This window comes from Dryobates pubescens, chromosome 3 (assembly GCF_014839835.1).
Source record: "Dryobates pubescens isolate bDryPub1 chromosome 3, bDryPub1.pri, whole genome shotgun sequence".
Lineage (NCBI taxonomy): Eukaryota > Metazoa > Chordata > Aves > Piciformes > Picidae > Dryobates > Dryobates pubescens.
In genome coordinates, this window is record NC_071614.1 from 7357132 (window position 1) to 7374371 (window position 17240).

At 43.5% G+C, this 17240-nt stretch overlaps 1 protein-coding gene across 7 annotated transcripts in view; it reads right to left on the reverse strand.

Moving 5' to 3' along the window:
• DTNA (dystrobrevin alpha) overlaps positions 1 to 17240 on the reverse strand; it is a 232385-nt gene that overhangs the window by 91382 nt on the left and 123763 nt on the right. For all 7 annotated transcript variants that reach the window (XM_054179629.1, XM_054179624.1, XM_054179631.1 and 4 more), the window contains 2 exons: positions 4229 to 4296; positions 1288 to 1368 (listed from right to left, as the gene is read on the reverse strand). In XM_054179629.1, coding sequence (XP_054035604.1) covers positions 1288 to 1368; positions 4229 to 4296 — 149 coding nt within the window. The remainder of the gene's footprint in view (positions 1 to 1287; positions 1369 to 4228; positions 4297 to 17240) is intronic.

A 17240-nucleotide genomic window follows, 5' to 3' on the forward strand; every position in this document is an offset into this window, starting at 1 on the left:
CATTCCTTAACATACTTACCACTGGGTAGAACACAAGCATGGCCAGGCTGTCAGTCCAGCTTAGATATAAAGACTTCAAAAATCTGTTTTCTCTGCATTAAGTCCTCTCCATACTGCTACTGCTGACAAGTGCTACCCTGATTCCAGTTCTGGAGCCCCTATTACAGGAAGGATCTGAAGGTGCTGGAGTGTGTCCAGAGAGGGGCCACGAGGATGAGCAGAGGGCTCAGAGTTGGGGCTGTTCAGTCTGGAGAAGAGAAGGCTCTAAGGAGACCTTATTGTGGCCTTTCAGTATTTGAAGAGTGCCTACAAGAAAGCTGGGGAGGGACTTTTTAGGGTGTCAGGTAATGATAGGACTGGGGGGCATGGAAAAAAGTAGAAATGGATATATTCAGACTGGATATGAGGAAGAAGTTCTTCCCCATGAGGGTGGTGAGACACTGGAACAGGTTGCCCAGGGAGGTGGTGGAAGCCTCATCCCTGGAGGTTTTTAAGGCCAGTCTGGATGTGGCTCTGAGCAACCTGATGTAGTGTGAGGTGTCCCTGGCCATGGCAGGGGGAGGTGGAACTGGATGATCCTTGAGGTCCCTTTCAACCCTGACAATTCTATGATTCTATGATTAGGGTGAGGCTGGTGTGGAAAGGTCTGGTAAAATGCATAAACCAAACCCCACTGCTCAAAGTACTGGCAAACCATTCTGGATAGACTCCACCACAGATTTTATACGTATTGGCCCTTTAACCTTCAGACCACATAGCTATGCAGATAGAAATGACAGCAGAAAAACTGAATCTTAGAAGAAACACTTAAAAACTCAATAACCAAGTGGGAAACTTCTCAAGAATGAAGTCTAGATGGAGGAAAACAGACCTGCAGGGGTCACAAGCAGGTTCACCCTCTTAGAAGAGGTCCTTCAGAGAAAAGGAGCTGGCTGACTTTGCTGCTCCCCAAATAGACACGGACTGAAACCTCCACTTCTCAGGGAGTTGCTATCAAAGCATTTAATATGCAGGATGCTGCAGGGCCCCACAAATGCAAGAAAACTGGAGAATGTTGTTACCATGCTTATTAATTAAAGCCTGTGGCCTGCAGCAGAGCTCAGCTTTCTGTGGCTGGCATGTCTGACATAAGCTCCTTATACAAACAGGTTAATATTTGAAACCTGCCAAGGCACCCTGATTAGCATCCTCTGCAAAGCCTGGTTTGTGACTGATGGGAAGGCCAGGTGAGGAGTGCAGGGGCAAGCCAGTGACAAAGGCAGAGGAAAGCAGCGCTGACACACTTACAGTTGCATTTCTTCTGAACAAATCTGAGCTTGCAGGCTGTTCGGTAGGTGGACAAACGGATGCGATCCAGATCTTGAGCCCCTAGTGGAAGAGAACAACAGTGACATCAGTACAGCGTATGACCTGTCCCTTCTTTGATAGCAGGGAAACCAGAGAACAAAGAGGACACATGAGCTGACTGTTTAATAATTCTCAAGGCTCTCTGCTTTGCAGGGAGAGCAGAGAGGGGTGAGGAGAAAGAAGGGGAATGGCAGGAGCTACAGTGTTAAAAAGACTTTTATACAGGAAAGCAAGGAATAGCCAGCCCACTGTGTCTGTCACTTTGAAGAACAATCTGGTCAAGCTGCAGGCTAAAAGACACACTGGCCAGGCTCCAACAGCAGGGAAAACCTCCATCTAATTTTAATATTTAACAACAAAGCACATAACAAATCTCTGGCTGCCATGCTAGATCAGAGCAAGGTATTGCCAGCAAACCAAATCAGAAACAATATCATGCTGTAATGAAAAGACTGATAGCAGTCTGCAAAGGGGGCTAAAATAAAGCACAGGCTGTGAGGTTTTTCCTCTGTTTTTGTGGGGGTGTGTTCACTGCAATGGGAGCTCAGAGGGTCAGCTCTCTTATTCACACATAGCTTAGACCTGACTGCTTCAACTTAAAGATCTGACATTTCCACAGCAGCTGTCTAGGAGAGGGGTATGAACTGTCTGGTAGCTATTCCACATGTGAGCATAGTGAAGAAGGAGCAGGATGGCAACAGAATCTGGCAGAGAGTCTTTAGGTCTCCTTCTGTTGTGTATCACTCATAACATTTCCCAAAAAAACCTTCAAAAGAGGATGAGGAGGTGGTGATTTCAATCTTTCTCCTTCTTGGCTGGTGTGTCTTATTCAAAGAGTTGTTACCTCATAGCTACAACATGGTCTATGAATTACAAGACTGATTATTAATTTTACCACACATCTCATGGAAACACAGTCAGTTCAATTGTTATGTATTTGCTCCTTCCCCACGGTTAGCCCTGCAACAGGACTAAAACCTGTGCTGTTCATTTGAGTAAGGTACCAAGTTACAGAAACCAGAGGGTCTTAAGGAACTGTCCACATGAAACACTTCCAAATAAGGTCCTATCTGGCTGTAAGAGAAGTGGAAGAGGAAATGGCCCTATTCTGATTTTAGACATGCTTCCTGAATGCTTTCCTCTTGACACTACTAGATTGGGCACTCAGCTGCACTGTTGTACCCTGTGGCCATGTAGCCATCCTTCATCCACACTTTCTTTAAACAATCTGTAACCATTTGGACCCGAATTTTTCATATGGGCTCTGACCTGCAAGATGAAAATGGGAATGATACTCTTCCCTCTCCCCAGACCCTTCCTTTTTCCTGACTGGAAAAAAGGCTCAAGCTGCACCAAGAGAAGTTCAGGTTTGAGGTGAGGAGAAAGTTCTTCACAGAAAGGGTAATTGGCCATTGGAATGTACTGCCCAGGGACGTGGTGGAATCACCAACCCTGGAGGTGTTCAAAAGAGGACTGGATGTGGAGCTATGGTTTAGTTGTCAGGAGGTGTTAGGTATTAGGTCATAGGTTGGACTTGATGATCTCTGAGGTATTTTCCAACCCGGTTGATTCTGGGATTCTCCCACACCACCTCCCCAGCATTCCCAGCTACTTCCTTTTGTCAGCTGGCTGTCTTAAGCTGTTCCCTTAGGTACTTAACCTCAGGTCCATGGTTAAATTACAGAGGCTTTTCTCTTCTCCTCAAGTATCTCAATCACAGCTTTTGGACAACTTCTTTACTGGTGAAGGTGAGGATAATGCTTGTAACACCAAGTTTTCCCTTTTTTCCATAGTAAAATGCAACTTTATCCCTCTCAACTGTTCTAATAAAAGAAGCTACTTTGTAAAACTTTAGCCTTTTAACAAGATGCAGAGGCTCAAAGCAAAGTGACACTCAGGCTCACTGAGCTTCCCAAATTGAGGTATTAATCCTAAATAAACAAAGTTGTAGGCAATAATGTTGCTTTTTTATCTTCACTATTTACACACACAGTAGGCGGTATTATTGTGAGATGACTTTGGGAGTAGGTGATTTCACTGCTTCCTTTATAGCAGCCTGCATGGTGCTGTGGTTTAGATTTGTGGCTAAAAAAGAGTTGACAACACAGCAAGGTTTTAGCTGTCACTGAACAGTCCTTGCACAGTATCCAGGCCTTTCCGTTTCCTACGCTTTCAGAGCTGGCTGGGGGTGGGCAAGAGTTTGGGACAGGACACAGCCAGCACAGATGACCCTACCTGGCCAAAAGGATAGTCTGTACCATCATGCTCAGCAGTAAAACTAGGGGAGGGACAGAAGCAGGTGGGGAGATGTTTATTCCAAGGTGGACACTGCCCAGAGACTAACTGGGCATTCAGTCTGCTATTGGGAGGTGATGAGTGACCACTTTTCCATCACCTGTTGCTTTTGTTGTCATTTTTTCCTCTCTTTTCCTGTCACTCAATCAACTGTCTTGAGCTCAAGCAATGAGTTCTCTTGCTTTTGCTCTCCCGACATCCTCTCCTATCCTGCTGGGGGCTGGTTGAGGATTAAATGGTTTTGTGGGTGCTTAGCAGCTAGCTGGAGCCAACCCACCACAGAGATCCCCACTAAAAGATGTGGTCTTTTGGAGATCTTCATCCCTTCTCATCGCTGCCTCTGTATTGCAGCAAGAAGCTACTGAGGAGAATAACATAAGCACACAGTATCTGATGTCGAAAATCCCTCCCTCCTGCCCTTTGGTCAAGTCAGCTCATTTTGCTGCAGTTTTTGTCTCATGGCATGGAACCATTTGTGCACTGGAGGTATCAGATGCTCAGAGGGGAAAGCTTGCATAAATCCTACTGACACTGCCTTGCACCTGGCTTGGGCTGTCACAGGGAAAGGTTTCGAGGAATTACTTACGCATTTCTGCAAACAGCTGCCTTCTTTCTGCCATGGTATTTCCTCTTTTCCCACAATCTTCAATCATTCTGGAAAACAGAACCATGTGAAAACATTGAGCATCATTCCCAGGCTTGAACATACCTACGTAAGCATCCACAATCAATCCTGGAGAACCTTTGAGGCCGACTGGTGCTCCACGTGTACCCCAGACCTTTTGCCAGCCTCTCCACGGCAGGGTTTGCGGAGGAGCTGGTCCCCAAATGGTTCTCCATTCCCTGGATTCTGCTTTCCAGCATTTGTTTTCCCCCTCTCTCTCTCTCTCCCAAAGGCAATGTTCAGTTTTTCTGCTTGATGTAACTAACTGACTTACATAACACAAGCTCTGAAATTCATTTTAGGTTTTCTTAAATAAGGAATCTTCTCTTTAAATTATGTAAGAGAGAAGAAATGGTAAAAGATTTGGATATTATTTTATAGCTCAGAAAATGCCTTTCTAGACAATTCTGGGTGGAAAGACAAAAAAAAAAACCCACCCCAAAAAACACCCAACAGCAACTAAATCTCTACTCCACAACATAATACCCTCTTATTCACTCAAGCAAATACACTCCAAATATTTATTCAAATTCAGGACACTATGTCTCTGATTAAATGAGTTCCAGTAAAAGGCTCAGAAGTAAGAACATATTTTCCTTCAGTTTTCAGATATAAAACCCAGAGCATTTTGAAGAGCACTACTGCTGGATGGAGCACAGAGAAGAGACAGCTTCCTTCACAGTCAGCAGCCAAACCATAAAAGACTAAAGGCTTCAGAGTGAAGATAAACATCTTTAGCAGCACTCAAAAGAAGAAGGCAGTGTCAGTATCACCACTTCCTATGGGTAATTATTCTAGCAAACCAATATCCTTTCCTCCCTGCCAAGTCTGGTTAGGGCTTCTGACCTGCATTGTAACCTACATCCTTATCTTGACTAGACTGTGTAAAACAACATTGGACCACCTGGGATATAAGGAACATGTTCTGTGGAGACCTGCAATCCAAAATATTCCACCATAGCAAACCCACAGATGTATGTAACAGGAAGAATAAAAGCACTGGATGCTGAAGGACTCAGGATAGAAAACCAGTTCCCTTTTATCTCTTAGAGAAAGCAAAGCCAGCATATAAGAGATGCTTGATTTTGTGGGGGCTTTTACCTTCCAAAAGGTTCAAACAAAGTGGTGACACATCACAGCTGCCTTTTCCAAACAGCCTATTCACTTCACAGAAGAACTGATAAAGGCTCCACTAAAGTGCTGTCTATGTGGACATTTTGTGATGCAAGCAGCAGTCCCACTAGGAATTGAATAAAGGATGTGGCTGTAGCCTATTTGCAGGGAAGTTCACCCTTATTCACCTCTAATTTGGCCAGAAGTGATACAGATGTGTGCAGCATGGCATTAAGTGTGAGCTAATACATTCTGTTTCCCTGCAGAGGGCACAGCTTCCAGTGCAGTGCTATACAGAAGTGGCCACACAGCCTCTGACCTGCAGGCAGCTGGTGTCTCGCTAGCTTAAAGGTGCTATGGAAGACTCACATCTACCTGCAGGACCAGATATACCTCAAGATACACCAGGCCCAACCTGCATCCTAATTAGACAGCAAGTGCTAATGCCTTTTGTATCTGGATCTGCCTTAAATCTCTGCCCATAAAGGATGAAAAACCGAGGTAATCCCCCTGACCTCAGCTTGAGCTCCCCACCTCTTTCTGGTTCTAATCGAACTCACAGCAGGAGACAAATTTGCCATGATAAATGGCCAGACCTCGCAGGACAGGTGGGTTAATAAAGCCCTGGGAAAAGATAGCATCATTCACCAGGCAGGGCACTTAAGTGAATACTTCAGAGCAAATACAGTTGTAGATTAACTTTTATTATTTGTAGAGTGGGTCACAGGCCATCATAATTTTCTCTGACTTCTGCTGTACTCAGAATTATTCTACAACGTGCAAGTGATTCTCAGCCCATGTGCACTTCACATTGTCTGAGGCTGGGTTATTTTGATTTTGGCACAAGGATTACACCACCATCATCTGCTTTCACAATACAGTTTACACTTCAATCTCCGAGGATTTTTTTTTGTCCATGTATTAATTTGCTGTTTTCATTTCACCAACGTTCTCTAACATCCATGTTGGAGTCACAGTGTGCTTTGCAACCTGTGTCAAAACCAAAAGGGGTAAGACTTTATTCTCCCTCCCCTCACAGAATTGTTAGGGTCGGAAGGGACCTCAAGGATCCTCTAGTTCCAACCCCCATGCCATGGGCAGGGACAGAGAATCACACAGAATCACCAAGGTTGGAAGAGACCTCCAAGATCATCAAGTCCAACCTGTCACCACAGACCTCATGACTAAACCATGGCACCAAGTGCCACGTCCAATCCCCTCTTGAACACCTCCAGGGGTGGTGACTCCACCACCTCCCTGGGCAACACATTACGATGTCTAACGACTCTCACACTAGATCAGGTTGCTCAGAGCCACATCCAGCCTGGCCTTAAAAACCTCCAGGGATGGTGCTTCCACCACCTCATACTGCCTCTTGGGTAAAAACATCCCCTAGATTTAAAATATCTACAATGCATCCACTGGAATGTGGCTTACCTGTGACCTTAGGCACCACGTGGAATAATTGTCCCAGTCAAAATTAAATAAAAGGGGATCTCTCTCAAATAATGTAAATTGTACAGCAATTTCCCCTCTTCCTTCAGAGAGCTCACTCCTAATGTGTCCCTTCAGTGGGGTAAAAAAAAATCATTAGCTGGTTTTCCCTTCTGTGCAATTCATCCTCTCCTTAACTTTTATTGATGTTTATATCTCCTTATATAAAATGTTCCCTGGACCTGAACATCACTCCTCATAATGTCCCATTATCTACCAAAACTGAATCACCCTTTTCACTGCTGGGTCTTGTGGGGATTACCAGACCTGACAAATAACTTTATATTTATACACACACAACTCAGGCTTCCGTGGGGAGGGAAGAAACTTTGTATTTGTGTTTTTAAGACTCTCACTGCACTAGGTGTTGTGCAGACTTTCAAGTAGCTTTCATGCCACGTGACAAGCCTAGAATCCTCTGCAAGGGGATGTATGCTGTCAAGATGAGAAGAACATTAGCAGTGGCAGTGTTTTCAGATAGGTATCTTAGAATCACAGAACTGTTTCAGTTGGAAAAGACCTCTATCACAGTATCACAGAATCACTAAGGTTGGAAGAGACCTCGAGGATCATCGAGTCCAACCTGTCACCACAGACCTCTCTAAGAGCATCAAGTCCAAAGATCAACCTAAGGCCACCATGCTCACTATAAACATGTCACAAAGTGCCATATTCATACATCTCTTGAACACCATCAGGGACAGTGACTCCACCAGCTCCCTGGGAAGCCTGTTCCAGCGCCTGAGCACTCTTTCAGTAAAGAAAATTTTCTTAATGACCAACTCAAGCCTCCCCTGGCACAGCTACAGGCCACTTCCTCTTGTTCCATCATCTGACACTAGGGAGAAGAGACCAACACTCACAGATCACAGAATTGTCAGGATTGGAAGAGACCTCAAGGATCACCCAGTTCCAAACCCCTGCCATGGGCAAGGACACCTCACACTAGATCAGGTTGCTCAGAACCACATCCAGCCTGGCCATAAAAACTCCAGGCTTCCACCACTTTCCTACAACCTCCTTTCAGGGAGTTGTGGGGAGCAGTGAGGTCTCCCCTTAGCCTCCTCTTCTCCAGACTAAACAACCCCAGTTCCCTCAGCCACTCAAGAAGACTTGTTCTCGAGACCCTTCACCAGCTTTGTTGCCTTTCTACTCCTCCTACAAATCTTTTCCTAGTAGAAAAATGACAGGTGATGCCCATCAATGTTGTTACTGAGCTGACAGGCACTCAACTGTGTCTTCCAAGCTTTTCATAAGCACTTTTAACTCTAGGATGTGCTATGGCGCAGGCTCAACTAACACCATTGGTCATGGGTGTTGATTAGCTCCCTTTTCAGCCTTGTTCACTTAGATCCAGCTCACAGGTACTCAGCTCAGCTCCTTAACTCAGGTTACAGAGACTCAGTCTCCAAGCCTGAGATGTGCTCAGCTCAATCCCTGTGGCTGGCCATGAGAACAGCTGACTGCAGTCATGTTCCAACACTTCTCATTGTGCTTACAACACGTTATCAAGTCACAGGGTGGGGGGAGGGGGGGAAGTACCATTTGTTCCAAAAGAGAGAAAAGAGAAATTCACAAAGTCAACTTTCATGTACTCTATAAAACAGATTCAATTATTAGAGACATAATTCTGAAAAATATTAATTAATGCAAATTCTTCCCATAGCAAGGATTAGATTTTATTCGCCTGCCATTGATCCTCTCACTATCTTTTTCCTTTCACTTCCCCCCACCCCTAGGAAGCAGCTCCTCCACTGTAGGTCGGGAGAACACCTACTGAGCAGCTAATTAAAATTCTTGTCACGGGCTAATTAGTAAGGTACCAATTAGCAAGGTATTAAGGCTGCAATATATTACAGCCATTCCAGAGCAGAAATCAGTCGAAGCATAAGGTTTCCAGCCTCTGCAAAAGGCACTGGGAAGGGTTCTTTTCTACCTGGATTTCAAGCTGAAAACTTTGATGATGTCTGCAGCGCTTGAAGGAAAACAGGAGAGAAAGAGATCATTTAGTTTGATTTGATCCCTTTGGATTACAATTTCATCTTCATGCTGATCATGTATCAGATATATAGCTGGTCTATTTCTTTCATACACTTTATTTGCTTATAAAACCTGGGAGGGAATATTATATAATGTACATAAAGAGAGAACTAAATGCCTCATTTTGCTTTCCTTTGCTGTTGTGCTGCATTGATTTAGGAGTGCTGTAATAATTTCTTTCCCACAAGTGTTTTTCTTGCTTTAGTATTTAAAGGGTAAATAATGTATTTTATCAGCCCTTGTTTGACATCATCCTTCTTGACATTTGAGCATTTCCAATTCTTGAGCTACCCCTGCATGGGAAAAGCAATGCCTGCCATGATTAAATCATTAGCTCCACAAAAAAATATCAAAGGAAGTAATTGCCTGTATACCTGGAGAAGGAGCTCCCCTGTGAAGAGATCCATATACTGTCCAGAAATCCTTACCTCACACACACAGAGTTTGATGGCTCTGAGAAAAGCCACCCCATTAACACTTCCAGACAACCCCATCCCATTGGCCCATGCCAGATGAAGTGCCCCAGGGAGGCAGGAAGCATGCCAGTGAGGAAAAGCCTCTGCTGAAATTGATTAATCGTGGCATGAAAAATGTTATCAAGTCCCATGTGATGGCTGTGACACAGACATGCATTTGATAATAGAGGATCCAAATCCTGACTGGTGACATTCCTGACAGTCCTGATTTCAGACTGCATAGAAGTTGGGTTTTCCACTGCAGGAGGCACAGAGGAAAAAAGAGAAACACTTTTCTCTGCCCAAGTCTGGTCCAGTTGTGCTCACTGCAGCTCGGACGTGTTTGGGAGCATTGTGGGAGGCAACTACTAGCTGGAAGTTTTGCTCCAGCAGACTGGTGAAACCAACAGCAAGTATCTCAAGACCACCTTTAGGAAGTACCATTGCTTGGTAGAAAATATCAGCCAGGCTTGAGTATCCTTTACCTGAGCACTCTGTAGCTCCTCAGCAAGGAGACCTTCAGCTCCTAATACAAACAGCTATTTTTTTTCTCTTTTCTTCCACAAAATGTCAAATGTTAGGTATTTGCTTTGGTATCTCTGGGAATTGGAAGCATTAGGATACAGAGAACTGTGCTGGTTTCTCAGTGGCTATTTTTCTTGCTGTTGACAAACCAGATGCTATTTTCTTTGCAGCTGGTCAACATTTAAACCCAGCTCTGAGCCGACCACAGTAACATTCTTCAGCTGGGCAGGCTTATTGTCTGCCTTTGTTCAGGACAGTGCTCTCCAAATGCCCTCCACACATAACAAACTTGCTTCTTTTCAGGATCTACCAGCATCAGAAATGTTGATTTATTAAAATGAAAGCCTGCTAGGGTCTAGCTTGCAGAGACTTGATGAGGAGCTTAAAAGCTGCAGTTAACAGTTAGTTTTGGAGTGCTGTTTATGCAGCATTCACAGCAATACGAGAGAGGAAATTTTCCACAGATTTTTCCTCTTCTCCTCCAAATTCATCCCTGGCAGGTGGCTGCTGCTCAGCCAACTAGAGCACAGTGAAGGCTGCTTATTTCAAAGTGAATTTGGACTGGAGGACAGAGAGTTAAAAGGGATAGTGAGTGCTAGCTAAAACTGTATTTGCAAAGTCACCAACCTCAGCAACCCTTGAAGTTAATAACAAGAATCATGAACGGCCATTTCAAAGTCCTCTTCCTCTTAATGGATTTATTGGTACCTTATGAATGCCTTGTGCCACATCTTTTAATGAAGCAGATCCCTAATAGGTCTCTCCGAGTTTTACATTCCAGGACTAATCTTTGGCACTATCACAGAATTGTTCAGTGCTCTGTCCTGAGGCTAGGTATAATTGCATTGCACTTACAATGCATGTTTGTGTTTTATCTAGATGAGCTTTTTACAGTGAAGGAGGAAAACAAAAGCTGTTGCTAAGCTCATCTCCAACACGAGCCTCAGCAAGTCTGCCTCTTATTTTTGCCACATTTTGCAAATTCAGGATTACAAAAAAGTTAATACATTTAATTCTCTTCTGACTTCTATCTTGGCTATCTTAACTCTTCTGCGGGGCTCCACTGCCATCACTTCTGATAACAGTTCCGATAAACAGAACAGGGCAGAGCAGGGATTGATTTTTAGCTGGCTGGCACAGATTTAAATACAGCTTTTCAAAGCCCTGTTCAAATGCCTGTTTCAAAATTATATTTTGCCTAAGTTTTATTAAATGCTTTAAAACAAATAAAGCAGCTATCGATTTCCTGTACACTCATGCACAGCGTTTCAGAGCCTCAGTTCAACACAGGGGTAGTTAGAAATAGCCTCTGCTAACAGTGATTTCTCTTTTGTTATACTCAAAACACAGCGAGAGAAGAAACCCCCAAAAACTTGGGCCCAAAAGGTGACCATACAGAATGTCCAATCTGCTTGGCTGCTGGGTTTTGTCACACCCTCAACATGCAGCTGGGTTTCACCCAAACCATTGTTTTACTTGCAATGTATGTTGGTTTAAAAATGACTTTTTTTCTTCTGAAAAATACAAGATCAATGAAGTATTGATCACCCTTAAACACTCAGATTTGCAGCTGTGCTTCTTTCAGTTGGCTAGGACTAATTCATAGGGAAAATGGTAATGAAACTCACAGGATAAAAAAGTGGTAAGGAGGTTATCACAGGAAGCAGGTAATTGATACTCTGATACTTTGGTACTCTCCTTTTCTCTCGGGTCTTTTTACTTGCCGTTGTGGGGACACAAAGGAGGTTGCAGGATTTCACATATAATTGAACTCTTATACCTAGTCAAAAGGATCTTTCAGTTCTTCTTGTGCTACCCTAATTAAACTCAAATTCATTAGGAGTAAGCTGTCGGTGATACAATTGTGTTGGGGAAGCATTTCCTGGCTTCTGCCAATTTTAATATAATCCAAGTTGTCAGTTTTTGTAAATAGGGATTTGACGATTATTTGCTGTAGGACAGTAGGTACTTTCATCTCCTCAGAATTATAACAACAACTAAATAAACCAAATGGTAGCTGTGGGAGAAGACACATTCCCAGGCAGCTGAAATCATTGAGCTCCTTTGTTGTTCCCTGTGAAAATCTTTCACCAAAATTAAAAGTATTGTTGGACAGTCAAATTCTTCAACAGAGAGGCTGTTGGCTTCTGGAACCTCACCTGATCAAACATTTCAGCATCCAAACAATTAGTTGAATAGTCACTGATTGAGACAAGCTAAAAAAAAAAATCCTTATCAGCCAAGGAAAAAAAACCTTCCATTACTCAACTGCCATCCCAGAAGAATTTAAACTTTGTCACTTTTCAATTTTCTGAAACATTATAACAACTGAATGCACAGAACCAGAGTCTGGATTGTATCTACAGCTACAAAAACAAAAGAATCTTGAAACCCCTTCCAATGGCAACCCAAGTATCTCCACATCTAAGTGGGGGAAAGGTGGAAAAATCAATTAAGAATGATGAGGCACTGATTAAATTGCTCAAATAAATCCTTTTGTAGTGGTAGCTGTTAATTTGTCTTGAAGTTCAGTGAGAGCAGGCACTAGGACAGAAGAATGGCACTAGGATGGGAATTAACAAATTTATGAGCATATTTGGGTTAAGTATACCTTCTGAGACAAAAAAAAAGAGCTTTGATTACTGAGTCTGTATGAATTTCATGCAGAGAGAAATCAGATCCTTAATGCAAGCAAGAGCAGCCTACAGGCTGATCTAATTAATAGCTGAAGAAGGCATTTTTAGCAATTAGCTGTTGTCTGGGAGTAACGAAATGGGAGACTTACTCTTATTTTACCTGGCCATATCCCTTCTGTGAGGGGCCTGAAGTTCCTGATTGGATAAATGCAATACAATTTGGTCGTTTCAGTGGCTGTTTTCAGCTGAGGATTCTTTTAAAGCAGATGCCAACGTGTTGCTTTTAATTCTGTTTTGAAGTACCACATCACACTGAAGGACGCAAGTCTTAAGTCTCTGCGTTTGTGGTGGGAAAACAAGTTCCACATGCATGGTTGATTTTACTTGGCAGCCTTAGCTATAACAGCTCAATCCCTCAAGATAGTCAGTTGAGATGCTAACTATTCCAAAGGCAGAATGATTAGAGTCAGTGTCTGCCTGTTCGTGTTCCATACCTGCCTGCCTGTACACCCATGGACAGTACAGCAATACAGTCAAATCTAACAGAAACAGAACAGGTAGGCTGGCAGCACTATATGATAACAGAAGAAACAGGAGGAAAAAAATCCCAGCAATGAGATGCCTGCATTTGTTAAAAATTTAAGTAGTGAGAAATTACAGGCAAATATGAACATCTCTGAGCCGCCTTCTGAGGCAAACTCAGACGGGCTCCAAGTCAGCAAAAGCTTTGCTGAATCTATCCTTTACACACAGACTGGACACAAAGCCCATTGATGCCAATCAACTACTTAGCTGAAGAGGAAAGACTGCTGACCTGGACTCAAAGGTCTTCTGTTTAGTTCTTAAACACTTAACAAAAAGAACAGCCTACAAACAGTGTATATGAAAGGCAACGTTCTTGGAACTAGCACTTCAAGGAGTCAGAATATCTCCACACACAAGATAAGCTTCAGTCACGTACAGAGATCTGCCTAACAGAGAACATACCTCCTCCACATGTGATGTGAAAGCTTAAAGAGTGCTGGATGTCACTTGGAAAGAAAAAGGAATTACAGAATTAAGGAGAGGGGTGGAAGAAACAGAAGGATTTCCCCCCATTTCATCCTTCTCTTCAAAACTTGGATGCACGTTGAGATGCTATTCAGGACACTTACAAAAGTGCACTAGAAAGTACACTACGTTTTATGTCAGTTCCTACATCATTGCTTATTCCTGTAGTATCCCACCACAGAAGGTTAGCATAAGCTTTTCTGTTACAGAAGTGTCTTTGATGCAAATGTATGCTGTCTTTGCCTCCCAGCAAATGTAGGCCTCCCGTTGCTGGGCTGCTCTCGTGTAACATTACCATACCCTTTCACATCAGTCTAGTTAATTAATTTCAGTGATTAATAAGGTGCAGCTATTTACTAGGAACAGGATTTCTTTGCAAAACTACCCATTTAATAAATAGTAAGGCAGGCATCTTATGTCCTCACTACAACATCAAAGTGATAGAGGTAAGGCCGTGAAGGGCTGCAGTAACTTAAAAACAATTAAAGGGGGAAAAAAACAAAACCCCAACCCTCCCTTATTTCAACAAGTAAAGGCTGACAGGAAATGAAAGCAAATGCAAACAAAAAGAAATGGACAGCTTGATATGCACTATTGGCTAGTTTATTTTCTCAAATAAAAGCCTTAATATCCCAAATTACTTTTAACCTAATTAAAATCTGACATTATTTTATTAGGCACGATAATTATTACAATGCTGCACAGAAGAAAATGAAATACAGCATCATTATGTGGCAAATAGTCTCCCAGGCTAAGCCAGAACAGAAAGCTAATGCTTGAAGCATTGAATGCAAAGATAATGGCTGGGGATGTTTGTAAACAGACACAGCAGAAACAGGCTGCTGCACACCAGGCACTGATCCTGCTCTTCCCTCTCAGACATGCACTTTGGACCCTGCTAAACTCGAGCTACTGTTGTTTATGCAAAATATGCTTGAAGAAGAACATTTTTTTAATAAACCAGTATTAATTATATCGTAAAAGAACATTTTGGTTATTAAAATCCTTCCAACGCAGCATAAACATTTCAGTCGGTAGAATTATGCTTGCAAGCAGACTTCCATTCAGCGTCTCGAATCTACCTTTCCCATTGTGAGGAAGGAACCTGAAGAAAGCCAAGGGGAGCACAGGAAAGCCCAGAAGCAGCACAGCTAATCAAACTGGCAGCTAGGGCTGTAAAGACTCCTCATCTGCTTTGAAATCCCCAAACAGTTGTTGAAAGAGGTTTTTGTTCATGTAAAATGAAGCAGATAGCTTCTCAGAAGCACTCATCTAAGGGCAGCTGAGAGAGAAGACATGCTCCTTACTCAAGCACTGCTCTAGGATGCACAGAACACATCAACTGCTGTGGGAAAATGATTTGTGTAACATTAGCAATGGGTTACAAGGAGTGCCAAAGCAGCTGAGACAGCCACTCAGCACCATGAGGCCACTGTAGGTGTTTCTGTCACATTCCACAAAGGCTAAGCTTCCTCAAATTAATTTGCAAAGATCTCATCTTCCTTCTCTTTCTGCTGAGACCTATCCTACATATATTGAGAACAAGGCAATCATTTACATAAAGCTCTAACAGAAGATGGATGTTTTGCAGGCTGTAAGTCAACCATTTTCACCTGTGCAGGATAATTCTTTGCCCTGCCAGGGACTTCAGTGAGGCTGCTGAATAGAATAGAATAGAATAGAATAGAATAGAATAGAATAGAATAGAATAGAATAGAATAGAATAGAATAGAATAGAATAGAATTAACCAGGTTGGAAGACACCTTCGAGATCATCGTGTCCAACCTATCATCCAACACTACCCAATCAACTAAACCATAAATGAACATACAGCTGACTGCTCAGGGACAGCTGACCACTTTGCTGCTTTTCTTCCTGACCAAGGCACTTCCAAGAAGACAGTGTCCATGCTCCAGCTGCACCCCAAGCTGTGTGGGCTGTCACCAGGTGCTGCTGCTGATTTCCTACAGAACTTTCCTCCTCATGTCCCACTGGTGCAGTGGGTGGTGGGACATCCACATGCCTACTGCTTTTTCCCCAGGAGATCTAACTTGGGAAGGGCTAGAGATGACCTGGAGAGTGCAGGAAGTCTGATAGCCCAACTGAAAAGCCTTCTCAAACATCATCTGAAGGACCTGAAATAACCCAGTCAAGTTCAGTTTTTCAGCTCCAAAATTTCCATTTCTAAACCCTGGAGAGACAAAGGATCACTCTGTCCTCTCAATCCATTGCTTATTGACTCAGCTTATCAGTTATCTCAACTCTATTTCATCTCTTCTAATACCTGCATTTCACTAGAGATGCCCAGAGGCAAAGGGTACTCAGGAATTAGAGGTGTGAATTCATTTCCAGAGGCACCGAACATGATTTAACAAAATCTGTTGGGTAAATATTTAGCTGCAGGCCTGGTTCTAAGCAAGCCTGTGGAAGTGTGGTTTTACAACACAAATGAGTTGAAAAGGGGACTTGAAAAATCCAGAGAGGCTTCCCCTCCCCCACCCCTCACTGCTGACAGTTCCATTTTGCTTACATATTTTTTTACTTACTATTTTACCACTCAATCCTATTTTGCAGACCAGAGAGAAAGGACAAATGTCTTTGCTTGGAACACACATGTATGCTATAAAGTGTTGAACTTTTTGACAAAGAAAGGCTATTTGGTGGTGTTCTCTTGCATGCACCTCATTTTTATGCAGCTGAGAAGAGGCATGGAAGGATTTCCACTGGCAATCTCCAGTACCATAAGATTTGTTTGCATCAAGTGCCAGTCATTCCTCGCTGTATCAGCAATAGGCTGATACAGTTGTGCCAGCTAATGCACAGCTTTAGAGGTTCAAGTGAGGTAGGAAAACACTACAGGGTAGCACTTCTGGAGGTAGTATTTGTATGTCAGTCATGTGAGATGGCTACATCAGCAGGGCTTCCCACAACAGAAGCCCAGACGGGTCCCTGAGAAGCCAGGCTGGAGTAAGGATCCTGGTCCCTGAGAAGCCAGGCTGGAGTAAGGATCCTGGTCCCTGAGAAGCCAGGCTGGAGTAAGGATCCTGGTCCCTGAGAAGCCAGGCTGGAGTAAGGATCCTGGTCCCTGAGAAGCCAGGCTGGAGTAAGGATCCTGGTCCCTGAGAAGCCAGGCTGGAGTAAGGATCCTGGTCCCTGAGAAGCCAGGCTGGAGTAAGGATCCTGGTCCCTGAGAAGCCAGGCTGGAGTAAAGATCCTGGTCCCTGAGAAGCCAGGCTGGAGTAAAGATCCTGGTCCCTGAGAAGCCAGGCTGGAGTAAAGATCCTGGTCCCTGAGAAGCCAGGCTGGAGTAAAGATCCTGGTCCCTGAGAAGCCAGGCTGGAGTAAAGATCCTGGTCCCTGAGAAGCCAGGCTGGAGTAAAGATCCTGGTCCCTGAGAAGCCAGGCTGGAGTAAAGATCCTGGTCCCTGAGAAGCCAGGCTGGAGTAAAGATCCTACTCTAAAGCAGAAATGACCCTGGAATTTTTTCAAGTACACATTTTCTGACAGAGTCAGTCTGCCTGTACAGGTTTCACCACGGCAGACATGGAGCTATAAATAACCTGCAGAATTAATTAAGGTCAAGATAATGAGGGCAAAACCCCCATAACAGGATCCCTTCA